Source organism: Mizuhopecten yessoensis, unplaced genomic scaffold (genome assembly GCF_002113885.1).
Source record: "Mizuhopecten yessoensis strain PY_sf001 unplaced genomic scaffold, ASM211388v2 scaffold11147, whole genome shotgun sequence".
NCBI lineage: Eukaryota > Metazoa > Mollusca > Bivalvia > Pectinida > Pectinidae > Mizuhopecten > Mizuhopecten yessoensis.
The window spans coordinates 319,222-344,410 of record NW_018408903.1 but is presented as its reverse complement, the minus strand read 5'-3'; the positions used below and the strand labels follow the sequence as shown (position 1 = coordinate 344,410).

The window sequence follows — 25,189 nt, the reverse complement described above, 5'->3', positions numbered from 1 at the left end:
CACGAACATGCCCTGTCTCCGGAACACATACACACATGCACGCATACACAGCACAGATGGAGGCACGTCCTAGGACGCTAAACCGTATACAATCAGATCAAAAATTACTAAACTCGGTCGATTTGAATAGTATTTTATCAATACAAGGTATGCATTCGACCATCCATTTACTATTATTTTGTTAAGCATTTTCTAATTTCGACCACTGCTACGATTGTGTTGCATAGTTTGTGGAATGGTGATTACTTTATGCAATTTGGCGTTGAAAGCGACTTATAATAGCGGCGTAGTGTCTTGCCAGCGATTTTTTCAGCGTTGTTTTCTAATGTTATTTCTCATAGTTTTATATGATTATACACCACATATGTCCTTCTACACAGCCGACACCCTCACATTAGCCCTCCATCATCACTTAGCACCTCCTACAGCCTCTGTCACTTATCCTAATGTCCTTCAGTTAATCCTTGTTTCTACAGCCATCACTAATTATTTTGTCGCATTATCAGGCCAATTTGATTCAGCCACTACTTATCCACTTTTTTCTACCACCAAGCCTCTTACATCAATTTGTTTCTTGGATGTCCCGCTACCCAGCCGTCACTTATCCAAAAGCTCCTCTTTTCGACCTCATTAATACATTCATTGTTAATCCAGTTGTTCAAATGAATTATATACTAGGAACAAAAGTGGCTGGATTGTGTGTTTAGGAAGAAAATAACAGGTTTGGTAGGGGGAAAAAAGGGACTGGCTTATTTACTTGGAACAAAGGTAACTGGACTTTGGACTTGTAACAAAAGGAGCTGGTCTATGTCCTGGGATCCTTGAACCAAAGAAGACTGGTTTATGTACTTGGGACAAAGGCGGCTGGATTATGTACTTGGAACAAATATGAAAGGATTACGTACTGGGAACAAATATTATAGGATTATGCACTTGGATAAAAGGTTTTATCGGGAGCAAAGATGACTGGATTTTATATAATGACCAATGATCTATTTATATACTGGGAACAAAGACGGGCGGATTATGTTCCTGGAACAAAGGTGGCTGGTATATGTACTGGGAATAAAGGTGGCTGGTATATGTACTGGAAACAAAGGTGGCTGGTATATGTACTAGAAACAAAGGTGGCTGGTATATGTACTGGGAATAAAGGTGGCTAAATTAATTACTTGAATCTAAGATGACTGGTTTATGTACTTGGGACAAAGGCGGCTGGATTATGTACTTGGAACAAAGGTGATTGGATTATATACTGGTAACAAATATGAAAGGATTACGTACTTGGATACAATGTTTTATCGGGAGCAAATATGACTGGATTATATATAATGACCAATGATCTGTATATAAATACTGGGAACAAAGACGGGCGGATTATGTTCTTGGAACAAAGGTGGCTGGTATATGTACTGGAAACAAAGGTGGCTGGTTTATGTACTGGAAACAAAGGTGACATATATATACTGAGAACAAAGGTGACTGATATATGAAAACAAAGGTGGTTGGTATATGTACCGGGAACAAAAGTGTCTAGTATATTTACTTGGAACAATGGTGACTGGTATATGAAAACAAAGGTGGCTGGTATATGTACTGGGAATAAAAGTGTCTTGTATATATGTACTGGGAGCAATGGTGGTTGCTATTTGTACTTCGAACAAAGGTGGTTGGTATATATACTGGGAATAATGGTTACTTGTTTATGTACTGGGAACAAAGGTTGATTGTATATGTAATGGGAACAAAGGTTGGTGGATTGATTATACCAATATAGACAGTTTATCTAAAAAACAGAAAGTGTGTTAAGTGATAGCTATCCAAAATGTTTATAATTATTTCAATTTATAAAAAAAATCCATTCGTCCTGGATTTAAATAAACAATCTGTGTTATCATTAATGACAATATTGCTACTGTTACAGGTTTTGTAAAGTTGCATTTTAATAATGTTTTACAGCTTGTATGAGTGGATTTGTTTTAAACTTTAATTGCAGGTGTTATATGATTTTGTCAACCAATATATATCATACAAAAACTATTGTAAGAAGCTAGTAGTATATGTACAAATGTACCAAACTAGTAGTATTTGACATAAATATTATTTGTCGTCCGTCTGATATTGACAATGAAAGAGTAGTATCAATATAAAATTATATTTATTAAAAAATCAACACACATATACAATATAACATACAGGTGGTTTACAAAGTTACACGTACAATTTGTAAATCATTTCAGTTGGTGGTAACATATTTACACCAAATCGAATTTGACAAATTACCACCATCCATTTGAACTTACAACATAATGCAACTTCGTCAATTTGTTATAGCACATGATAAAAGAAAATACAACATAAAAAGTGTTGGAAACAGGTTTACATAATCTTCTGATGTTGACAAAGGAATATATTTCTTCAGAGATGAAGATAAACTGCATATCCGCAAAACTATTATTTACTTTTTGTGTTAATTTTTCAAAAGTATCATCCTTTTAGGTCGAGTATTTTATTTTCACCAAAAGCAATTATTTTGTCATAGCAGCTGTAAAATGTAATTTCATCGTAAACGTCGAATTACTTTATTAAATTCATAAATGCGTTTTGTCAAGCGTGAGAAAAGAAAAACTAAGATACAAAAATGACGTTTCTAGCCATGATTAAATGTTCATTCAGATTTGTTAACCGAATTACCAGCATTGCTTGTTTAACTGTCATACACAATCATGATATTCATGTTATTTCAGCATATACATTAATGAATAGGTAAGTGAAATACTCGTCATAGTATTAATATGGTTAATCCATCAATAAGAAATATTAAGTGACTGTATCCCTCCAAAATCCTTTGATGGTACGACTACAACTCGGTTGTTGCTTTTCCTTTTCTCAGCAATACATGTGATATACATAAAACTGTACCAAAGCCCAAATTATCCGATTAGTTATGTAACAATACGCAACACCTCGATACACTATGAAATATGGTATTCCTTACGCGAACTAGTTCTGATATTATAGTGTTATAGCAAGCATTTTGATCAAGTAATACAAATACTCATAAAAATATACGACTTCTCACTTCAACATCTAACAGTTCTGACTATATCGCCATGCTCTGGCCTTCAGTCACTGTCTTATTACACACAAATAGTAGGCAGTGTAATAACACCATGGCATACATAAATATACACTAATAATATATCCTATTGTGGTGTTATGAGGTGTATTACATTTACATCATAAATTCGCTGAACAGGCAGAATTTATGATATCTTATTTCATATTATTCAAAAATCTAGCAAAATTCCAAAGACAAATTGTGACACCAAATTATACATATATACATACTGATTTATGAAATGATATTGACATGTTATATGAATCCATACAAGGTATATGTTTGGTCATATCCCCCTCTTGCACAAGCTTAATCAAAGGTGACACAACAAAATTCAAAAGAGAAAAAAATGCACTCATAGACTTCCAAACCAGGTTTCGCTATTTTAGATCTTCATAATACTGTTCGAAATATTCATATTTTGACCTGGGTGAACTTGAAAAAAATGACAACATGTCAAATATGAGAAACACCTGATAGTACTTCTTTTAGGACAGGATGACGTTGGGCGTTATGGAAGGATAAACGTAATTTGAAAGTACAGTGTATATAATATACGAGAACTGATTACACTACATCTTATAGCTGTTTCGTCCTTCTAGGACTCATAGGTGACAAAGAAGCAGCAAATCCACATGTTTCTTAACTACTGTTTACACAAAAGAGGAGGTGCATAAAACCACATGATTTATTGATTTATAACTCATTGAAACATTTGTATTTCATATTTTGCACATTTGACTTAAATAAATTACTAAAAAGGTAGTATAGAAAATATGCTTATATGGTCTACATAACATATCCAAGTACCATGGTTCTAAATCTTTCGGTTCTTTACAGGAGAGTTGGTTGAATTTCTAACACGTCTGCCCCATTTGATATTGAACGTACGTTAAGGTAATTTAATAAGGTGAATATTAACAATACATGATTCTACCAGTAGCTGCTAACAATACATCATTTCCCTTAGCATGTCAGTTCTTATGAAAACCAATTTAAAGAGACAGCTGAAAGACGAACGGCCGGCAGACAACGGGCTTTATAAAACATAATACACTTACAGACACTTAGTGTCATCTGAGCCAAAATGGTGTAAATAAACATGATTGCGTAAAGCATCAAGTATTTATGATCTTGGTCTCTGTTGTCTATTTATAGAACTGGTATAAATTATAAGCACAATAACATACGACTTAAACTGGTATTTAACACTAATGTAAAGCAATAAAGAATGTATTTGTAATTTATGATACAATTATAAACATCATCCGTAACTATAAAGTACTACATAAATAGACGGAAACAAAGATATAATAACGTACCTGCATATTCAATAAAATCAGTAACTCCGAACCAATATCCGCTAGTTACATTGATAGTTTACGTTATGTTTGGGACGTCACACTTATTTTAAAGATATCTCGTTGGTCCGATATAAGTATACAACTTCGAGGAACTTGATAGTTTTATATTAGCGAGAACATTCGGAAACTTCTGGTCGATTCTCTACGTTTCTAGCCCGCATAGTTACCACAAAATAACATCTGAGTAAGGTTTTAACAAAACCTACAGTCATATGTTCTGTATCTTTTCTAATAGAAATGTGAAAAAAGAAACTTGAAAGAGGAGAACAATTTAGAAAAAAAAACTTTTACCAAAACCACTGAAATATAATCAGGAAAAATTGTGTTCCATACGCAACAAAACTGTGCTTTATGTCAAATATTAAGGTCTTTTGTCAATTGAGGAGAAAGAATTAGATAGGGAAACGAGTACCGGATGATTTTTTAGCCTACGTTCGAACCTGAACGTGATGGGGAGGAGAAAATGTGTCCCACTCTAGATTTATTCGGAATTATTTTACATTTGAATCCTTGAATCCGATGACAAATGAAACGTTGTTCATTTTTGGAATTTAACAAGGAGATCTTCATCATATTACGTAGGACATCATAGCTTATAAAGCTATATTTGATACATATACATTTTGATAATTTCTTTGAGGTCCATACTTGAATCCAATCCGTGTAATTTTGTCACTGCAGAGAGTGCCACTATAGACAGTTTAAAATCACGTTCATACATACATATTAAAGTTTTTGTGTTGAGTTTCTTTCACAAGCGTCGGTATTTATATACTCGTTAATACACACACATAGGGGTAAACACGTCGAGCTTCTTTGGTCGGTAGCTGGTATCCGCGTACATTACAGAATAGCACAACTCCACCATGGTTATTCCGTAATCTCCTCCTCGTCTGCAACACAGTATGCCATTGCGGTTGAGTGCCAGTCCATTCTGCACAGTTTCATTGCCTTCACAATCCTGATAACGGTTGCCTGGTCTCGGAAAGTGTTGATCCAAAGCTTGGTCAGCTTCTCCACTCTACTTTTATCACTGATGTGATCCATTCCACACTTCTCTATGGTAGGGACTGAGAGCCCAAGCTCCAGAAACAGGTTGAAGTAATTCTTGCCTATGTTGTCTACAAGGTCCCCTATTTCACCGACGACTAGTTGTCTGTCGAGTCCCTTCTCGTCAGAGTCCATGTCATCTGCAATAAAAATATATCGGACTAATAAGTTTTCTTGTGATATACAACAAAAGCGTCTAAACAGTATTACAAGTAGTGCTATTATACTAAAGATAAGCCAAGTTGTCTTATTCTCATGGAGTTATTGAAAACTTGACAACAATGTTCACCAACTCCTGAAATCGTGCTTAGTTAATTCTATTTTTTCTGTATGTAGATTACAACAACGTTCATTTGTATTGTTTGCTTGACAAATTAAACAGATGTTTTGGGTGGTCGGATGGCACAGTCGAAAGCGCACTAGCCTTCATTTGTTAAGGAGGCCGATTCAAATCCCCGTTCGAAGTGGACAGTTGTGGGGTCACACGCCTGACAACGTAGGTTTTTGCCGGGTTCTCATGCTTTCCCCCACATTTAGACACCAAGCGCTAGCATCCGGGCCAACAAAAGTGATTAAGATAAGTTGTAAAAAAAGAGTTAACACACAATATGAGCTTCCAAACAGAAAATGTTCCCAGTAAGTATCTAGTCTGTCCTGTGGATATTACCTTACATAGCGGCTCTTCGTATTTACAAATAACGACATATGTGCTTTCAGTCTCATTACCAACATTTTATAATTATAATAATAAATATGATAATTCGAGGTTCTCATATACCGCTTTATCACAACCTAGTTCTTAGGTCGTCTCAAAGTGGTTCACAAATTAGTATCCGTGGTTATAGGGCCTTTGCAACCACTCAATATTGTTCTCAACTTACTAGGGAGCATACAGCCGGTGCAGCCATTTCGGCGCTCAAAACTAGCATTCTACAATTCTAGCACTACCCAACCACGTTCGACCCTGTGAGGAAGGCTTTTGGTTCTGTCCCCAAGCCGAGACATACCAGAGTCTGTAGCAATGGTAGTGTCTACTCCCGCTTAACGCTCAGCGATTTAGGAGTGGGACGACTGGTTCGCTCGATGTCAGTATAATGTGACCGAGTGGGGTGTCCTGCTTTATGTCTTCGGCTTTGTTTTAGTGAGGTAGCCTTTGAAAGTCGGCATCAGTTCCGCGCTATACAAGGAGGCAAGCAAAAACATATCGCACCCTCCAAAACAACACACTCATACACTACACGCATGCATCTTGCATACAGGAAAGGTCCGTCCATAAATTACCATAGCTGTTAATAGGACGTTAAACAATACTAAACTTAACCCAACCACGTACTTTACAGCTGAGTAGACTGGAACAAGCGGAGTGCCGTGACTCGAACCCGCAACCCTTCCGGGTTCTTACCACTGGCTGGACTTCCGTGTCTCCATTTACATTTCGATTTAAAGAATCCTAAACAGCCCCTGATTTTACTCTTTTGACTAATTATTGACTAGAGTAACACATTCCCAACCAGTCTCCACGGTCATGCCGAGATTGTCTGTTGTCATGTCGGCCTCCGACATGGCCATTTCGATGTGACGAAACGTTTGATTAGGATAGGCGTACGTCCACTTCAAAAACATCCTGGTTATCTGAGTGACAGCTGCCAGACTCCTTGCTTCGTGCTCTGTGTTTGAGATCTCTGGTAGAGACAGGCCAAGCGCGATGAAGAGTTGCTGACATTTGGACGCATCGACCATGTACGATAGACGACCGAGCTCCTGGGGTGTAGGCCTTCTATCAAGGCAGGTTTCCTCTGATGTAAAAATAAAACAAACACTGTTAGCAATGCTGTTTTTTTCTCTCTTTTGTATTGTGTTTTTTGGATTAAAATATGCAGCCACGTCTATCATTAGCCATACAAGTATTAAACTTGCTTTGTATGCATCATAAGTTATCTAGTAAATTCGATTTGTTATTTTAACATAAGATACGTGTGTATACGAAAACAATTTTTCTGATTTTTCGGGGGATCAGACCCACCGTTTATACACAATTTGTTCCCCTTCACCCAAGGGTGTTTCATACCAAATTTGGACAAAAGCCTATTATTCCTACAGAAAAAGACAGATTTTGAAGATTTGCTATGTTTCCCCTATTGGGCCCGCCCCTCTGCCCCTAGGGGGCGACACCCACTGTTTATACAAAATTTGGTCCCTTTGGCTAAAGGATGCTCCAGGCGAAATTGGGATGAAATTCCCTAATCCCTATGGAAGAAGAAGTTTTTAAAGGTTTACCTCTATTTCCCCTATTGGATCCCGCCCTTCTGGCCCCATGGGGCCACATCCACTGTTTATAAACATTGAGTCCATTTTGCCCAATGATGCTCCATACCAGATTGGGATGAAATTCCTTAATCACTAGAAGAAGGATTTTAAATGTTTACCTCTATTTCCCCTATTGGGTCCTGTTTCTCTGCCCCAACGAGGGCCACACCCACCGTTTATACAATATTGTGTCCTCTTGACCTAAGAATGTCCAGGACCAAATTAAGTCAAAATCTACTGGGCCGTTCAGGACTAGTAGCGTTTTAAAGGAAATGTTGACGGAAGGACAGACGACCGATGGACGGACGACCGACGTTGAGGTATGGCATAAGCTGACCTTGGTCCTTCATAAATGATGTATTGGTAGCACTGATTGCTGATTAAAGCAAAAATAATACCTACTAACTGTTGTTAGATCCAGACAGAACAAGGCAGGAATAACAAAAAAAGTAAAACAGAAATGAACATCATGAGGAAATCAGCGTAGGTATTATCTGTCACATGAATATATATTGGTTCAGGCACATTTGCTATTCAACAAAACATAGATATCATTACATCAACTGTGAACACTATGCTAAATTGTTGTCTTAATTTCGATCTTATAATCTTCCTCTTTATTCATTTTACCATGAACGACCAGGACGAAGTGGTATCGTCGATCTATCTTCAAATTTTCCAGCCATTGAGAAAATCATGTAAAACATGAATGACATAACGTCCAAATATATCTTGTTTTCAAAGAAAGAACCATCGAATACTAGTTAAGTAGGAAAACCAATTTTATATCTTAAAATGTGTGTACTTATTTACCTTAATGACATATTTCCAAATGGTATTCTATGTGAAATTGTAATGGCTATCGTACCATTAAAATTAAGTTTGTCTAGCATGCACTTTCCTGTGTATTTAGATGATATGACCCAACCTAAATGGGAATTGTACTTCAAATAATATTGTCATGTGTACTAAAACAAGTAGTGTATATGTTGCGATAGCACTGATTGATGATGAAAACAAAAATAATACTTACGATCTGTTGTGAGATCCAGACAGACCATAGCAAGGTTAAAAAGGTAAAACAGAAACAAACAACAGAAGGAATCTAACGTTAGAAGTATCTGTCGCATGTATACATATTATATTAAACACATTTGCTATGCAACCTTACATAGATATAATTACATCAAATGTTAAGAATATGCCAAACTTTTTGTCATAATTTCGGTCTTGTAATCTTTCTTTGTATTCATTTGACCGTTAACAACCAGAAATCTTTGTTTATGTAGATCTTTTTTGGATATTCAAGCCGTTGAGAAAATCATGTAACACAATAGCTACATGATGATGACATCTATCTTGTTTTTCAAAGACCGTATCGTTGAAAGTTATTGATACAAAAGTAAAAATAAATGAACTTAGATTGTTTCATCATGTTTTTCGTAATTTCAACTGTCCAAAAGTCTATTATATAAGGTTGTCATGAATATCGTGATGTGAAAACTGTGTTTGTCTAGCAAGCAATTTATTGTATAAAATTAGTTAATATGACCTCAATCAAATATATTTTGTACGTGATATGAGATTATCTTATGTATTTAAACAAGTAGTGTATTGGTGGCGAAAGCACTGATTGACGATGAAAATAAAACTAATACTTACGTTCTGTTGTTAGATCCATAGACGACGGCAGGAGCAAACAAAAAGTGAAAAGAAATGAACATCTTGAGGTAATATTTAGCATGAATACTTTTTTGATAAAGCACATTTAATTTTATTAAAAATAAGGAAAAATATCAAAGAAAGAGGAATTAAGGCATCACTGGTGATGTCAAATCTGTCAAACCACTGGGATCTGACGATCTCCTCAAAGAGGTATTTCGCAGACAACCCCTGGGAATTAACAGTTTTCACAAGGAAGAAGAATAGCATTATTCTTACAAACACATAAATACTTGTTTACTCAGAGCCAGAGTTTCTAGCAACTGTGACAATCGATTACCAACGCTACAATATCTCCTTATACATCCCAAATTCATTTACATGTCGTAACTGTCAGAAGTACTGCCATCATGAAAAAGGTGTAAGACGAAGACGGTCTGCCAGTATTGTGGTCGTGATAGACAACCTGTGCTGTGTGAACTGTGTAGGAAAACACGTGGAATCGTATCGGGACTGTCCTGTCCAGAACCAGGATAGAAAGATGCTGCAAGTGAAATGTCTCATTTCCTGAGGCTAGAGGTTCAGTAGAAAATAGAGACATTGGAAAGGCAGCCATTTGTTCGGACTCTCTATGGGTTCGTCAACATTTGCAGTTTCGGGATCCCAAAACACTATCATGCAAATCATCTCTCTTCGCATATCTTGTATCTCATGTCAGAATAAAACACAATGAAGATGCTAACACCTTCCAGCAAACCAATACCACACTGCCATCTACTTTTCGAAACACATTACTAGATCGGTCATTCAGGATAAATGGCAGCAATGATGGCATTTCGAGAAACGGTACAAAGGGTTTTAAAGTGCAATCAAAACTTAAACCTTGCATATGCATATAGTAACCTCGGCGATGAGATTGTCCTTGCTCGGTTCCCCACTTGTCATAATGATTTCACCTGAGCATGGAGATCCAGCTTACTTCTTACAGTTTAGCGTTTCAAAATCGAATGTTCAGATTTTAGAGACATTCCTATCCCGGTCATGAACACGATTTTTTTTACTTCTCTAGACTTCGAAGCATCATTTGACTTCGGTCTGTTTTATAAAGTTTGGATCCATCGACTTGTTTTCGGCATTTATCAATTATCTCTTGTCGTTTCAATTTTGATACGATTATAGTTTTTCATTTTAAGGCCTTCCACCTTTTCTATTTTCGTATTCTATCTTACTGATGATTTTAAGATATACGAGGTTTTATCTTATTCTTTTATCAAATGATCGCCCCTTCTTAAAAGAGTATCTTGGCAAAAAATGACCGCAGTTTTCAGCAGGCAATTAAGCACAACAACAAATAAGTATTTCAATTTTATAAATGTCATGTTCATGGCTACAAAATTGCCGAAACTTTGTTCATTTAAAGCGCAATTACACTAATAAGGTAAATGACATGACGCGAGTGAAATGTCTATGCTACTTATCATGACAAAATTATATTACTGTTTTAAGATCAAATCAGACCAAGACAGAACTTAAAAACAAGAAGAGGGAAAAAACCACATTATCATAGAAATCAATCTATACAATATTTATATGAATCTTTTGCATTAACGCAATTGAGCACGTTTATAACTGAACCAAACATTTGCATATACGCATTTTTTATCATAAATCAATACCAAAGTGTCAACAAAACCATTACTCGAAATCAAAATCTAGGGCAAATATGACGATTGAAATATTTATAGGAAAAAATAACGGAGACGTTTGAAAAGGTACAAGGAGATTCAGACCAGACGTTCCGGAATGGTAAGCACCTTCGTCGTTATCGAAGACACCCATCGTGTAAATCAATGTAAAATCCAAGTAATGTCCTCACTTTAAGAATTTGTGCATTGACAACAAGATCATAAGAAACACTAATGAGCGTAATAACAAGCACCGACCTTCAAATCAAACAAAGAAATAAATGTCCCAGCGAGACCATGATAGCAACCAAAAAAGTGTTCATAGTCGTTAAGAACCAGCATCATTTGGATAGCTATTCTATGAATAAAAGTTGTTTTACATATCAAATAAAGAACAGAAGTTAATCATGATGTACATGAATCATATGGATACTGTTTTAAAGATTTTGGTTTTTCGAGACAGATTAGAATTAACACAACATGTTACATTTAACATTTATTATGTTGAAGTATTTAACATGTGCACGTTGAGAAAGGTGAAACTAAGACATCGGAGGACAATCCGAAAATATAAAATGACAGTACATTTTGAGATATAGAAATATGATTTAAGACGTAGTATTATAGACCAAGACATTTTTTTTACACAGGATTTAGTTTCAAATTTATTGGTTTCCTCAGACACATTACAATGTACAACATGATGTATCAGAGTACAATAATAAGTCTATTGGAAGATGTTGATTATTTATATAAAAAAAAATATTGTATTTGTTTTACTTTCAGATTTTTTTATACAATGCAAATTACATTTGTAATAGCTGAAAATCTCACACACACTAATCTCGCTTCCACTTTCACAAACAATTATTGATTGACATTTTAATAATGTTTTCCAATGTTTACATTTACATTGCATTTGTATAAGGAAAGCAGAAAAGGAAAGGTTAATAAAAAGAAAAATAGACAGAGGATGAAAAAAAGGCAAGGACAAAACTTAGACAGACACAGAGAGAGAGAGACAGAGAGAGAGAGAGAGACAGAGAGAGATATCAGGCAATCAGTAGTAAATATATATATATATATGTATGACTAGCAGAGGAAAACATGAGGGAGTAAAGAGTATGTTGTCAGCTGCAAATGGCAATATATGTATAGTAATAGCTAAACAAAATATTTTGATGTCTTATGGATAGGAAAAATGGATACAAAACAACTCATATACTAGTGACCAATAATATAACATATTATAACTGTATACAGTATTGTTAAAATAAAGTTCAGCAAATTGAAGATTCATGAGATATTAATTAACTTTTGCCATTTTTTCCAATTATTTTTAAAAGAGTTATTATATTTGTCATCTTTACCTGTTGCAATATATTTTTGTGTAGTATAGTTGTCCTTGATTGCTTTTTTAAGACCATTTATAGATAAATTTGTTTGTAGGCATCTTGCTGAATAAATATATTGTTTCATAATCAAAATAATTGTAATGTCTATTGGTGTTCTTATTCCATCTTGATTATATAGTCCAAAGATAAAAGTTTCCTTATTGTAAGCAAAAGGAATCATTAAAGCATCTAATAAAAAGTCAAAATTAAAAAATTAAAAAATAAATAAAAAATTGATTATTCATATTATGTTACACAGAATAATTGGATTTTGGGCTTGCTCACAATGCTTCCATTTATGTTTCAAAAAGCTACCATTGTAATTAAATGTCTCACCCGGTACACTAAAATTGTCCACCTCGTCTAAAACTTCACCGTAACATGGTTATTATTAGAATTGCGTTTACAGAATACGAGTATCTTTGTTTTCTTCACACTAATTTCTTATTTCCATATATCACAGTATTCGGAAAAACGTTAGGAGCACTTTGCAAACCTACAGTAGAATCAGAAAGAAGAATTGTATCGTCGGCGTATAACAGGACGAACAGATCCACATTCATATTTAGCTAAGTCTGGAATTTGTCTTTCAATTGTTTTAAGGGGGAAAACAATTAACTCTTTAAAGTCTTCCATTTCATTAAGGTTGAAAGAGAATAAAAACGGGGAAAGATTTTTGCCTTACACCAACTAGACAGGGAAATAACTCAGACTTTATGGGGGTTTTTAATACTACACATGTTTTGATATTTTTATACATGTTTTGACAATAACAATGCATTTGCCTCTAATTTTACTTTTTAATAAAAAAAAACGCCCTACTCTCTAAACCAAATTAAACGCTTTTCTAAAATCGATAAAAGTCGTTGAGTTACTTTTCCGAAACCTGCTTGATTTTAAGAGAATATATTATTGTTATTTGAGTAGTCATTAAGCCTGATATTCAAAATATGAGTAAACAATTTACCGTTGCAGCTTATCAATGTGATGCCCCGGTAATTATCTGGATCTTAAGGGTCACCCTTTTACTTGTAAATTTATTTTATTATCCCGATTGTCCAGGTTTCAGGAGTCACTCCAGAGTCAAAAATCATCATCATCATCATTATCACATCTTCATCATGATCATAGGCGTTTAACTGTTTGAAAAAGTTACAAAGGACATCCAATATTCATGTCCATAATTTCCATAAATTCCTTGGATTGAGTTTCGCCGACGCAAATAATTCGTGCGCACATTTCGATATATATTATTAAATACTCTTGTTTTATTGTTTCCGTTATAATTTAGCACATTTGTTCATATCATTCTTACTTTTTTATATTTACTTAAGCTGTACCTTGATCGACTCTTGTTAAATGCAGATCTAGTAGCTATACATTTCTTGTCAAACCATGGTTAATTTGTAGCAGCTTATTTCGGTTTCGGCCTGTTATCAGCGCTAACATACCCCCCCCCCTAGTTTTCCGAGTCATGTCTAGCAAATTATTACAATATTGCGTCAAATTCATGTTTTCAACAAGATAGTTGCTACGTAACGTATCAATCCGGTCACTCATTTTATTTATTACATGTTTCACCTCATCAATCGACTCAGTGTATTAGTTGTTTTTACTATGTTCCCATCTCACATACTCAGTTATTTTAGACCAGAAACATTTTCTGTAATTTTAGGTTTATAACCAATACAAAATTTGAATTGACAGTGAACATCTGAGAACATTGGATTATGATCACAACTTTCTAAATCAACAATACTCTTAGCTACAGCATCATTAAATAGTAAGTAGTCAACGACACTCACTTCTTTACAGGTCACCTTACCAACACCTTTGCCTTTATTGTGACGGCCATTACCTATCAATAACGAACATCATTTGTACATATCAATTAATCTTAAGCAATACGTATTAGCGTGACCTTTATCTTCGTCAACTCTATCAATAGATACATTACAGGATACCAGCCTCTGACAAGCGTGGATATCCTCTACTTCACTCGTGTCAATATTTAGAGTATAAACGAAGTCCTAATTAGGTAAAACATTATCAATTAATGTGCTAATACGACCATTAAAATCACCATCCAACACATAAGAGGTGTTTAAAGAAACACTAGCTTGTTCCTTTTCTATTTCAGAACAAGACTCTTCTAATGAGTTTACATCCGGATATACAAACAACCCAATAGTGCACTATAAAATTAGGTAAAATTATCACAATTCCGCCAGACATGTGCTTTAATTTAGATCTACTGTTTCAGGTGATAGCTATAAATGAATGCCCCGTTGTGTTGAAATATCAAGTATTGTGTTGAGATAACGGAAAGAGATGGGATATGAGACATGCATGCCTAATGCAATCCTAAATCACTGGTTCATTAACAATTGGCTAGGTTGTCGTCAGTTCAAATAATAAAACCTTTAATAGTTCAAGGATCGTTTATGATATAACGGGGATTTGTCTCCCTTTGGGTATAATCTGGAGTAAGTTTTTTTTAGGTTTTTAACTCTTAGGCATTCGATTTTCCGCTGTGTTTATTATACTTTTATATCTTGCTTCAATATGTGAAAAATTCAATAAATATTTGAACGAAGGAGGATTGGCTAAAAGATTGGTACAGTTTAAAAAGAATGCGTATGTCAATAGTTTGTTAAAAGATATTCACCCGAATTACAAGTATATTGTCACTCAAAAACGAAATAATTTAGCGATTTTATCCTCAACGTATATTATTTTGGAATGTGTCAAGCTTTTCACAAACTGTTCGCAAAACTATTAAAAATGTATTTTGATATTGATGTTTACTTTTCTTGTTGATAAGCCTCTCATAAGATGAAAACCAAGGTTTTTCGTTGATTATTAGGTACAGTAGTGTACAAAGTCGAAAATCAAATGTTCTTATAGAGAAAGAAACATTTCTGGGAAGGTGTTTTTGATTGAACAAAATATTTGTTGTGTTCATGACATTTCATTTTACAAAAAGAAAACAGTTTCATAATACCATTTCAATCTGAATTAAGGGTAAGACGAATGGTGTTAAGAGGTTCAGATAGTGCCTTGGTTCAACAACTTGCTAGAATTCAGAGGAAAATACAAGACAGTCGTATATTGAACTTAAAGTTCACAGTCGAAAAGATGAAAAGTTCAACACCGGATATACCAAAATAAATAATAATCACAAAAAAATAGATATGTATTTCCATTTGTTCTGCATTGCCACTTTATAATCTTACCAAACAATATAGAAATATCATAATTCTCACATAATTCCCATTGGTGTAGTGATATGAAGAACATGTTTGTGACGTCGTGAGTTAATGACGTTGATTTGACCGACGTCACTACATTAAGTGTATTATTGACGTCACGAAAATCACCACATCAATCATCACTCACATTCCTCATTGCAACCCATCCGTTCTACCGGTTTAGAAAACAATTTGAGCAATGTAACTCGCAACAATTTATGCTCTCACGGTTGAAATTAAATTGATGAATTTGTGTCTGTTTCAACGAACTTCTTTGTTTTGCTGGGAACGTTCGCGTGTACTCGTGACGTCACAAGAACAGGTCTCATTGACAGACAGCTCGAAATTCGACTTTGAAATGCGATAAGAGATTGGCATAAAAGAAAAAGGAAATATAAGCATTAAACTGCGCGTTATTTAATTTGTGTGCAATCCTGTGAAACTATAGGACAATAACTTTCCAAAGAAGGCAGAGACTCAAAAAATAACAACATATTATTTATTTTGCACCAAACTTATATCATTGGGCTACTAATCGTCAAACGTTAAATTGGTAAAGATCAACTTTATTTTTGTGATTCCATTAATGAAATCTAATACAGCTAAATGTTTAACTGGAAATACTCGAAATTTCCTTAACTCTTGTAAACAATCCAAATATATTTTTGAAAGTACTTACGACTGTAAATAAAGTTAAAAGCCGAACTTACTTTTAAACCATGTAAAACAGGAAATTCCTTTCCCATAACCCATGTATAAGAAGAAAATTCTTGTCCCAAAAAACATTTATAACATGAAAACGTACACAGAAAACCAAGAATAGCAAGAAATACGTACCCCATTTGGTCAGCTTTTGGTCCCCACTATCGTCTGAACCCGACGCCATTTTCCTGGTTAGTTATATTGGCCTTACAGGTAGTTTCGTTGGTGACATCTAGAAAAATAAAGTTTACATTGACACATATTTCGCTGTGTTTATTATACTTTTATATCTTGCTTCAATATGTGAAAAATTCAATAAATATTTGAACGAAGGAGGATTGGCTAAAAGATTGGTACAGTTTAAAAAGAATGCGTATGTCAATAGTTTGTTAAAAGATATTCACCCGAATTACAAGTATATTGTCACTCAAAAACGAAATAATTTAGCGATTTTATCCTCAACGTTTTTTTTTTTGGAATGTGTCAAGCTTTTCACAAACTGTTCGCAAAACTATTAAAAATGTATTTTGATATTGATGTTTACTTTTCTTGTTGATAAGCCTCTCATAAGATGAAAACCAAGGTTTTTCGTTGATTATTAGGTACAGTAGTGTACAAAGTCGAAAATCAAATGTTCTTATAGAGAAAGAAACATTTCTGGGAAGGTGTTTTTGATTGAACAAAATATTTGTTGTGTTCATGACATTTCATTTTACAAAAAGAAAACAGTTTCATAATACCATTTCAATCTGAATTAAGGGTAAGACGAATGGTGTTAAGAGGTTCAGATAGTGCCTTGGTTCAACAACTTGCTAGAATTCAGAGGAAAATACAAGACAGTCGTATATTGAACTTAAAGTTCACAGTCGAAAAGATGAAAAGTTCAACACCGGATATACCAAAATAAATAATAATCACAAAAAAATAGATATGTATTTCCATTTGTTCTGCATTGCCACTTTATAATCTTACCAAACAATATAGAAATATCATAATTCTCACATAATTCCCATTGGTGTAGTGATATGAAGAACATGTTTGTGACGTCGTGAGTTAATGACGTTGATTTGACCGACTCGACTTTGAAATGCGATAAGAGATTGGCATAAAAGAAAAAGGAAATATAAGCATTAAACTGCGCGTTATTTAATTTGTGTGCAATCCTGTGAAACTATAGGACAATAACTTTCCAAAGAAGGCAGAGACTCAAAAAATAACAACATATTATTTATTTTGCACCAAACTTATATCATTGGGCTACTAATCGTCAAACGTTAAATTGGTAAAGATCAACTTTATTTTTGTGATTCCATTAATGAAATCTAATACAGCTAAATGTTTAACTGGAAATACTCGAAATTTCCTTAACTCTTGTAAACAATCCAAATATATTTTTGAAAGTACTTACGACTGTAAATAAAGTTAAAAGCCGAACTTACTTTTAAACCATGTAAAACAGGAAATTCCTTTCCCATAACCCATGTATAAGAAGAAAATTCTTGTCCCAAAAAACATTTATAACATGAAAACGTACACAGAAAACCAAGAATAGCAAGAAATACGTACCCCATTTGGTCAGCTTTTGGTCCCCACTATCGTCTGAACCCGACGCCATTTTCCTGGTTAGTTATATTGGCCTTACAGGTAGTTTCGTTGGTGACATCTAGAAAAATAAAGTTTACATTGACACATATTTCTGAGTTTTGGCACGTCAACATGCAAATCGCCTTATCATATTTCTGATAACCAAACATACACTTTGTTTGCAACATAGTGGATTAGGTTGTTCATATAGGATTGAATCCGGATAGTTCCACCATTACTGAAAGACTGGACGGGGAAAGGACTAGGGCCGTCAAGGGTCATTCCCGGTCTCATCGGATATTTTGAATTAATTGTTGTATTCGTAACCTGGAGTAAATGAAGTATGAAAATATGAAATATCAATTTCATTCGACAACTGGTTTAGGAGAAATGCATTACAAATGTCGTCTTTTATGCGTTATTTGGTTGAAAATTGGTCATTTTGAAGAAAATTAACTAAACACTTTTTAAGGTTTGAAAGCCTTCGAATGCAACAAACAAATTAATATTTGACATGCTTAAACATTTCCATAGCAGTTTTCATTCGTAGATAGGACTTTTTGTTTGTCACATGCAGAGGCTTTGCTTTATGCATGCTAACTGTCCCAAAACATATTAGTTTGGCTATACCTGTACAGCAACGCAATTTCGTTGCTACGGTAGGGCATATACGCATGCGCATTGGAAAACAGAAAGACAGATAGCCCTAATTAACCAATATGATGTTTTAAATAAAAATTGGTAAATATGTTCAAGTTGAATTTCTTACTTTTTATGAGGCCAAAAATGACCCATAACGCCCTAAGTCCTTTTACACTCGATAGTAGAAGCTTTTGCAATGTAATGACCCTCCAGAGCATTCTCGATACTCTAGTGGATTCGCTCAATATCCTTCTCTTCAACCCTCGAATATGTCATGAAGTCGTCGAGGGCTCTGTGCACGAGCAACTTGTGGATGACACAAGAACATGTAGACTAGTTTGATCCTTTGATGAGCTTCAGAAGAATCGCAAAATAGTGTAAAGGTAAAAATGACTTTAAAGGCTTTAAAATTCAAGTATCGCTCGCATAGCTATCATGTATGCCTTTATCTGTTCCAGGGGTGTAAAGAGCATAGGTGATCGTAACTTCTCTAGTTTTGAGGATTTGACACTCTAAGTGTTAGAACGAGGGTTGAAGAAAACATCTCAGAATAATCATGGTTAATACAGAGGTGTAGTGGTTAAGCTTAGGTCAACGAGGTGGGTTACTGGAAATTGAAAACGGTACTTCGAAATATGGAGATGACGATTTAAACGATGTTGTTGATGATTTATTTTTTGTCAACCGACTGTGATAACGATACATGGTTGGAGCATTCGACATGTGTTATAACTCTTGTCGCTGTGGAACTACTCGCCGGGCCTAAGTGATTGTATGTGCTTCGCCCTATGTAAGTGACGCCAGGGTAGAGGACAGCAACATCCTCTGTTTGATTAAAAATAATATATCATGTGATCAGAAATCAGACTCACCTCACCGGCTCGATCTAAAAAAAAGAGGTATTTTGATTCAACACACAGTCAAAGAGACTGATTTGTTATTTCCATTACTTTTCTAATCAAAATGATTGATATTTTATTACATTCAAAAAGTTTAATTTATGTATACAAGTTAAAATCTGTTATTACAAATTTTAGATAAACACGTAAATAAACAATTGATAAATATTTGAAAACATTGGAGTAGTATTGGGCAGGGGTAACTTTTCTTTATACAATGCAGTAAAAGGTAAAACAGAGCAAGTGATATTACTACACACTGCTTTTGTTAAAATGTAACAACATTTTGAGTTGTGGGACACAAATACTTCATGCTACATATTTGATGCACTAGTGTATCGGCGACAGTTTGGGGTTATGTGCATTTTACGCTATGTTGCGTGAATCGTAAATATTGTTAGTTGATATTGCCTAATAAACCCCTAAATACTATCATTGTAATGGGATTCTTGCTTTTGTGAATACGGATTACTATTTTTTTTTTACAAAAGATGTCGCACTTCTGAACAAATATAAAATTGTGATTTAAAAAGATCAACAGATAACTAATCAAAGTAACTGCGACATTTGTCGGAAAATTGCATTGTTTCATGATTTATAGAGTAACATGATTTATTTGCTCTCAAATATTAACATAATACAAGATTTCAAATGAAAAATACTTTCAATGTTCAAATTCGCTACGAAGGTTTATTTTTAGAAAACAGGCGTCGATAGTGACGTTGTTGACTAAATGCACAGAGGCATACAAAACAAACCATTGTATATGGTAAGCACAATGACTAGGTTTGATTCGAGAGACACACTTTATGCGTAATTTAAGTTCCTAAGTAGACGAAGGTGGTATACCGGTGATATGTCAATGCTAGTTCGAGGACCGTACAAGGTACGGGTAATACAATTGTCTTCCTTCGCTACTTGTGTTTCTATGTACAGGGCTGCGCTAAACAATTAAACAACGCAAATAGCTTCATGTATTACATCATTATATACGATAAACCACACATAGCGTGCCATGTAAATATTACATATAGCCAGAAGCTCTGTTGAAAATGAAACCTCATACATAATGTAGCAAAATATTCATTTTATAATCAGATTCGGTTAACATTGTAATGATACACATAGTATTGTCATGGATGTTGGTAACGATGACAAATTAAAATACACTTCTATAAGTTCATACAGAGGTTAAAGGCTTTTACCTATGGACGAAGATTCGAACTGAGATCTGAGTGCGCACTAAAAGCATATCCCTACAGTGTAGTCAGGTGAAAAGTACAATTCAGGTTACATATTTTGGTTTAAACGTTTAAAAAACGTTTTGTACTTTAACGACAAATGTGTATGTGACCCTGCCTCATGTAAGGGTACCTGCGATCCGTAGAATGTGGCCTTACAAAGATCGTCGTCAGCTTATCTGATATATAATACACAAGCGTAGTTCTACTTGTTATATTCGTATTAACAGATAGGCTTTGTTAGTTGACAATGATTTGAGCAAACTTGTGTGTGTGTGTGTCATTCACGTTTTTGAAATAGTGTATTTATATATTTGTTGAAATAATACGTGTCTCGTTTTTTGATATTTAGTCACAGAAGTAATAAAAGTAGAGAGAACGACACAAGATATTATAGTTATCGTAAAATACGCGAAAAACATAATAAGCACATAATGATCACAAACAATCGGAGTTTAACCGGATATTTAATTTAAAAGAAGACACACTACACCTAATATATAGTTTAGTAACAAAACACACGTAGTTGAGTCAGTGTAGTAGACAACGTCAAAACATACAACGTGTAACCAGAGGTGTGATGAAAAATGAACCAACACCCTTGATTTAGCCGGAGTGTTCTGGTTTCCCCAACGATAACAAAGACAAGTGTAGATATAGAAAAACAATGGCACACCAGTTATAGTCTGTTTTACACTAACCCCACAGGTCACACAGGTAGTTGACTTACCTGTGTGATTTGTAGCTTTTCTGTTCATGTGATACATCACAATTTAAGTAGATATATAAAATTCTTATTGATTTTTGGATATAATTTGGAATTAATAGACAATCTTTTGTCTATGTTTATCATACTTGTGGTAATTGGGCTTTATGTTAAATATACTTCATTAAACAAAAGAGCATTTACATATGATATTGTCATTACTACATATTTTACATATAGTATTACAATACACAGATATAACCATCACTGCATATTACCATAACTGCATGTTAAAAAGTAAAATGCCTGAATATAATAATTTAATAACATTGACTAATTACACAATTCAAATATTTGATACTATAAGGCGTAACATTAAGAATGGCCTTATATTTGTACATCTACATCGCATCATCAAATTTTAACTTTTCACCACACAGCAGTTGAAATCCTGTATCAGATGGCGAACTAGTCCTATCTTCTCGTGTTCATATGAATATTAAAGCATCATTGTCAATGTTTGTTGTCTTTGTGCCGTGTGCCTTAATACTAAATAGACCTGCTTATCTTGCATCATATATATATATCTTAGGCATTATATCTTATTTTTCATATCAACAAACCTTGATGTCTCGGTATTTTAAATCTATTGGTTCGATATATTCAAAAGTAAACCAATCATTTTTTTTTATTTATATTCCTATACGATTTTGATATGAATTTGTTTGACTACATATATTTGATGTTTATGGTCAAAATGGGGACAGTCGAGACATAGTATTCCATGGTAATCTTGTTATTTATATTTTATAATCATTTACTTATAAACACTATAATTTCTGTCACACATAGACAATGTCTTAGTATATTTTTTACTTGTACTTTACGCATAGCATTAAATGATACCAAAAGAAGATACATTTTGTGTTATTGCTAAAAAAACATTTTATATTTATATGTTAATGTGCTGAAAAAGTCATTATAAAATGAAATAAATTATTTTATCAAACGTCTTGTAAGCCTCATAATCACTACAATATTAATACAAATCTTTCTATTTTTTTATTAAAATATTAATACCTGGTGTGATTTCTTATTACTTAAAACTGTTAACCACAAGTAAAAACAGAGCAAAATATTGCAAATACTTTCAAGAAATAAACTAGTATTCTTCTAACAGAATTCTTCTCCATATGTTTTGTTTAAAAAGTGAGGGAATCAAGCACAAGCCAGTTAAACAGATGTTTAGAAATAAAAGCCAAATATCGAAAGGACTCATTTAACATGAGTGTAAAATAAATACTACGTTCCTTTGATAGAGATGTGTAGCAGATTGAATAGCTTTGTACACTGACCGAGTAGGCGTCATTGTGCGTCACTCTTGCAGAACATGTATTTGTAACAATGATGTGCTTGCGAGCTATAACTTGATACGTGCCGTCACTGTCCTATATCGTTTCAGCAGAGAAGCTTTTGTTAAACTCAATAATTAAAATACCAGTAAAAATATAAGACACACACGATCGGTATGTGTGATTTGTGAAGATCACTGACATGCAAGAGGGGTGCTATTAAGGCTTAACCACATGTGTTCGTATGTTTGGACCAGTTGTTTTTAATATTATGATATTGGACATATTGTGTTTATCTAGGGTTTGCATCTTACAATGACTATCGGTAAAAATAAGCCCTGACCCGTTGGATATTAATAGTTGAAATGACCTACAATCCAATTTATTGTATTATTAATTTATCTTGTCCAAAGGCCTAAACATTTGTATCGTTAGTCCGATTATATGATATCAACTTCCTCAAATGGAATGCTGAATAGAATTTCACTAAATTTGTCTTGTTACGTCATTTAATGATTTCGATTAAAAACTTAACAATTAGAGTAATTGACTCATAAAGAAGGCGGAGCATGGCAACAAAAAAAGATAATTTGACCGAATTGCTTGAAGCGACTTCACGTCTGGAACTTTGTGATTGATATAAACTATAAAGGAGGGGATGGGGATAGGTAAGGTTTCTGACCATATTTGACTACTAGGCCTACATTACTGGGTTGCGGACTGAAGGACAACGTGGGACAGTCGCCAGACACTGGCCGCAGGACAGTTGGTTTTCTTCGGTACTCCGGGTCTCCTCCACCAAAAATACAAACCAAATCAAGAATTATTGTTGCTGTCATATTGATCCCGTCCTGACGTATACATTTTAACAGTGAAAGTGGTTCAAAACCCGTCAATAATTTTTAGTTTGAAACATTATCACGAGATCACGAAAAGAGGGACCTTATTTCAAGGGTCCTCGGGGAGGTGACAACAATAAGCTTATTCTGTTTAACTCCCATGGGATCTCAAGGAAACGGCTAACATCTGGTCAACAAATGAAATATTTATGATGTTCACCTTAAGCCATATATACAATAGCCGAACATGGAAATACAAATACAGACAATTCTAGAGGATACAAACAAAGACACAACTATATTTTGCTAATAGACAAGCCTCGGATATTGGTGCGTTTGTCGTAAGTTAAATGGAAACAGCTGAGATCCTCGCCCAATAATAATATATAGAATTACTTGGAATGAACATTCAAAGATAATTTGCATCGGGGGCCGTTAAATCACTTGCGATCTCCATTCTGAAACATATACAATTGCGGGGCACGAATAGACGAACTCGTGCTAATTGTCCAGCTAGCTAGGTGGGACGAATTTGAGCCATAACATAAACACAGTCAAGTGATATTGCTATGTATATGTTTAGAGGGCACGGATAGACGAACAGGATCATGTCACAAGGACTAGCACCGCAGCATGACTGCTTCTAGAGACTTCTTTTCAATTCTAATTTCAGAGATATTTGTTTGTTATAACTGCAGTTAATAATGACAAAACGCACATACTTAAGTTAGTGTTGTAAACAACACCAAATAATACAACTGTGATACGAATGAACCAACATCCATGATTTAGGCAGAGGTGTAGAAAACACGTAGTGAACCCGTAGCTGTAGCAAACAATAAACACTGACGATGTAGGGGAATAACGAGCGACAATGCACCGATAGCGTATACAGAAATGATACCCAGGTTTGTAATTAATAGTTTAACTACACACATATTTTGGATACGCTTAAGTGAACAAGCATTTTAATGTACCTAAGGGTGTAATGAAAAATAAGATATCACGAATATTGTAAACGTTATGTGCCAAGTCATACTACCTATTTTGGCCAAGGGTTATTTTGAGTTATGAAACAAGACTCATGCTATACATAGTTATGTAGTTAACAATAAAACAACACGGAAAATGTACATAGAGGTATTATATGAAAGTGTACTCGGCGATGTATTTAACAAAGTCAAATATTTAATGTACATATGACACCAAACAGAAGGGGTTAAGTTAACAATGTCACATCTTGAGTGCATCAATGGCATCTACACAGAGTTGTGGTAAACACAGTCACGTCTTTAGTGTACCGATGTCAGTATACAGAGACATAGTAAACAAACTCGCATCTTTAGTATTTCAATAGTTATTTACACAAAGATGTATTAAAAAAACACTC

At 34.4% G+C, this 25,189-nt stretch overlaps 1 protein-coding gene across 3 annotated transcripts in view; it reads right to left on the bottom strand.

Moving 5' to 3' along the window:
• Positions 1-2,142: 2,142 nt before the first annotated feature.
• Positions 2,143-25,189, bottom strand: part of LOC110466909 — a 31,429-nt gene continuing 8,382 nt past the window's right edge. The window contains exons 2-6 of one of the 3 annotated variants that reach the window (XR_002464783.1): positions 18,103-18,199; positions 16,672-16,768; positions 8,876-9,507; positions 6,869-7,331; positions 2,143-5,675 (exon numbers count right to left, since the gene is read on the bottom strand). Coding sequence is in view for 2 of the 3 variants with exons in the window: in XM_021523700.1 (XP_021379375.1) it covers positions 5,356-5,675; positions 9,505-9,507; positions 16,672-16,720 (372 nt within the window). In the remaining variant the exon portion in view is untranslated. The remainder of the gene's footprint in view (positions 5,676-6,868; positions 7,332-8,875; positions 9,508-16,671; positions 16,769-18,102; positions 18,200-25,189) is intronic. The other 2 variants (XM_021523700.1, XM_021523701.1) reach the window with 2 other exon arrangements.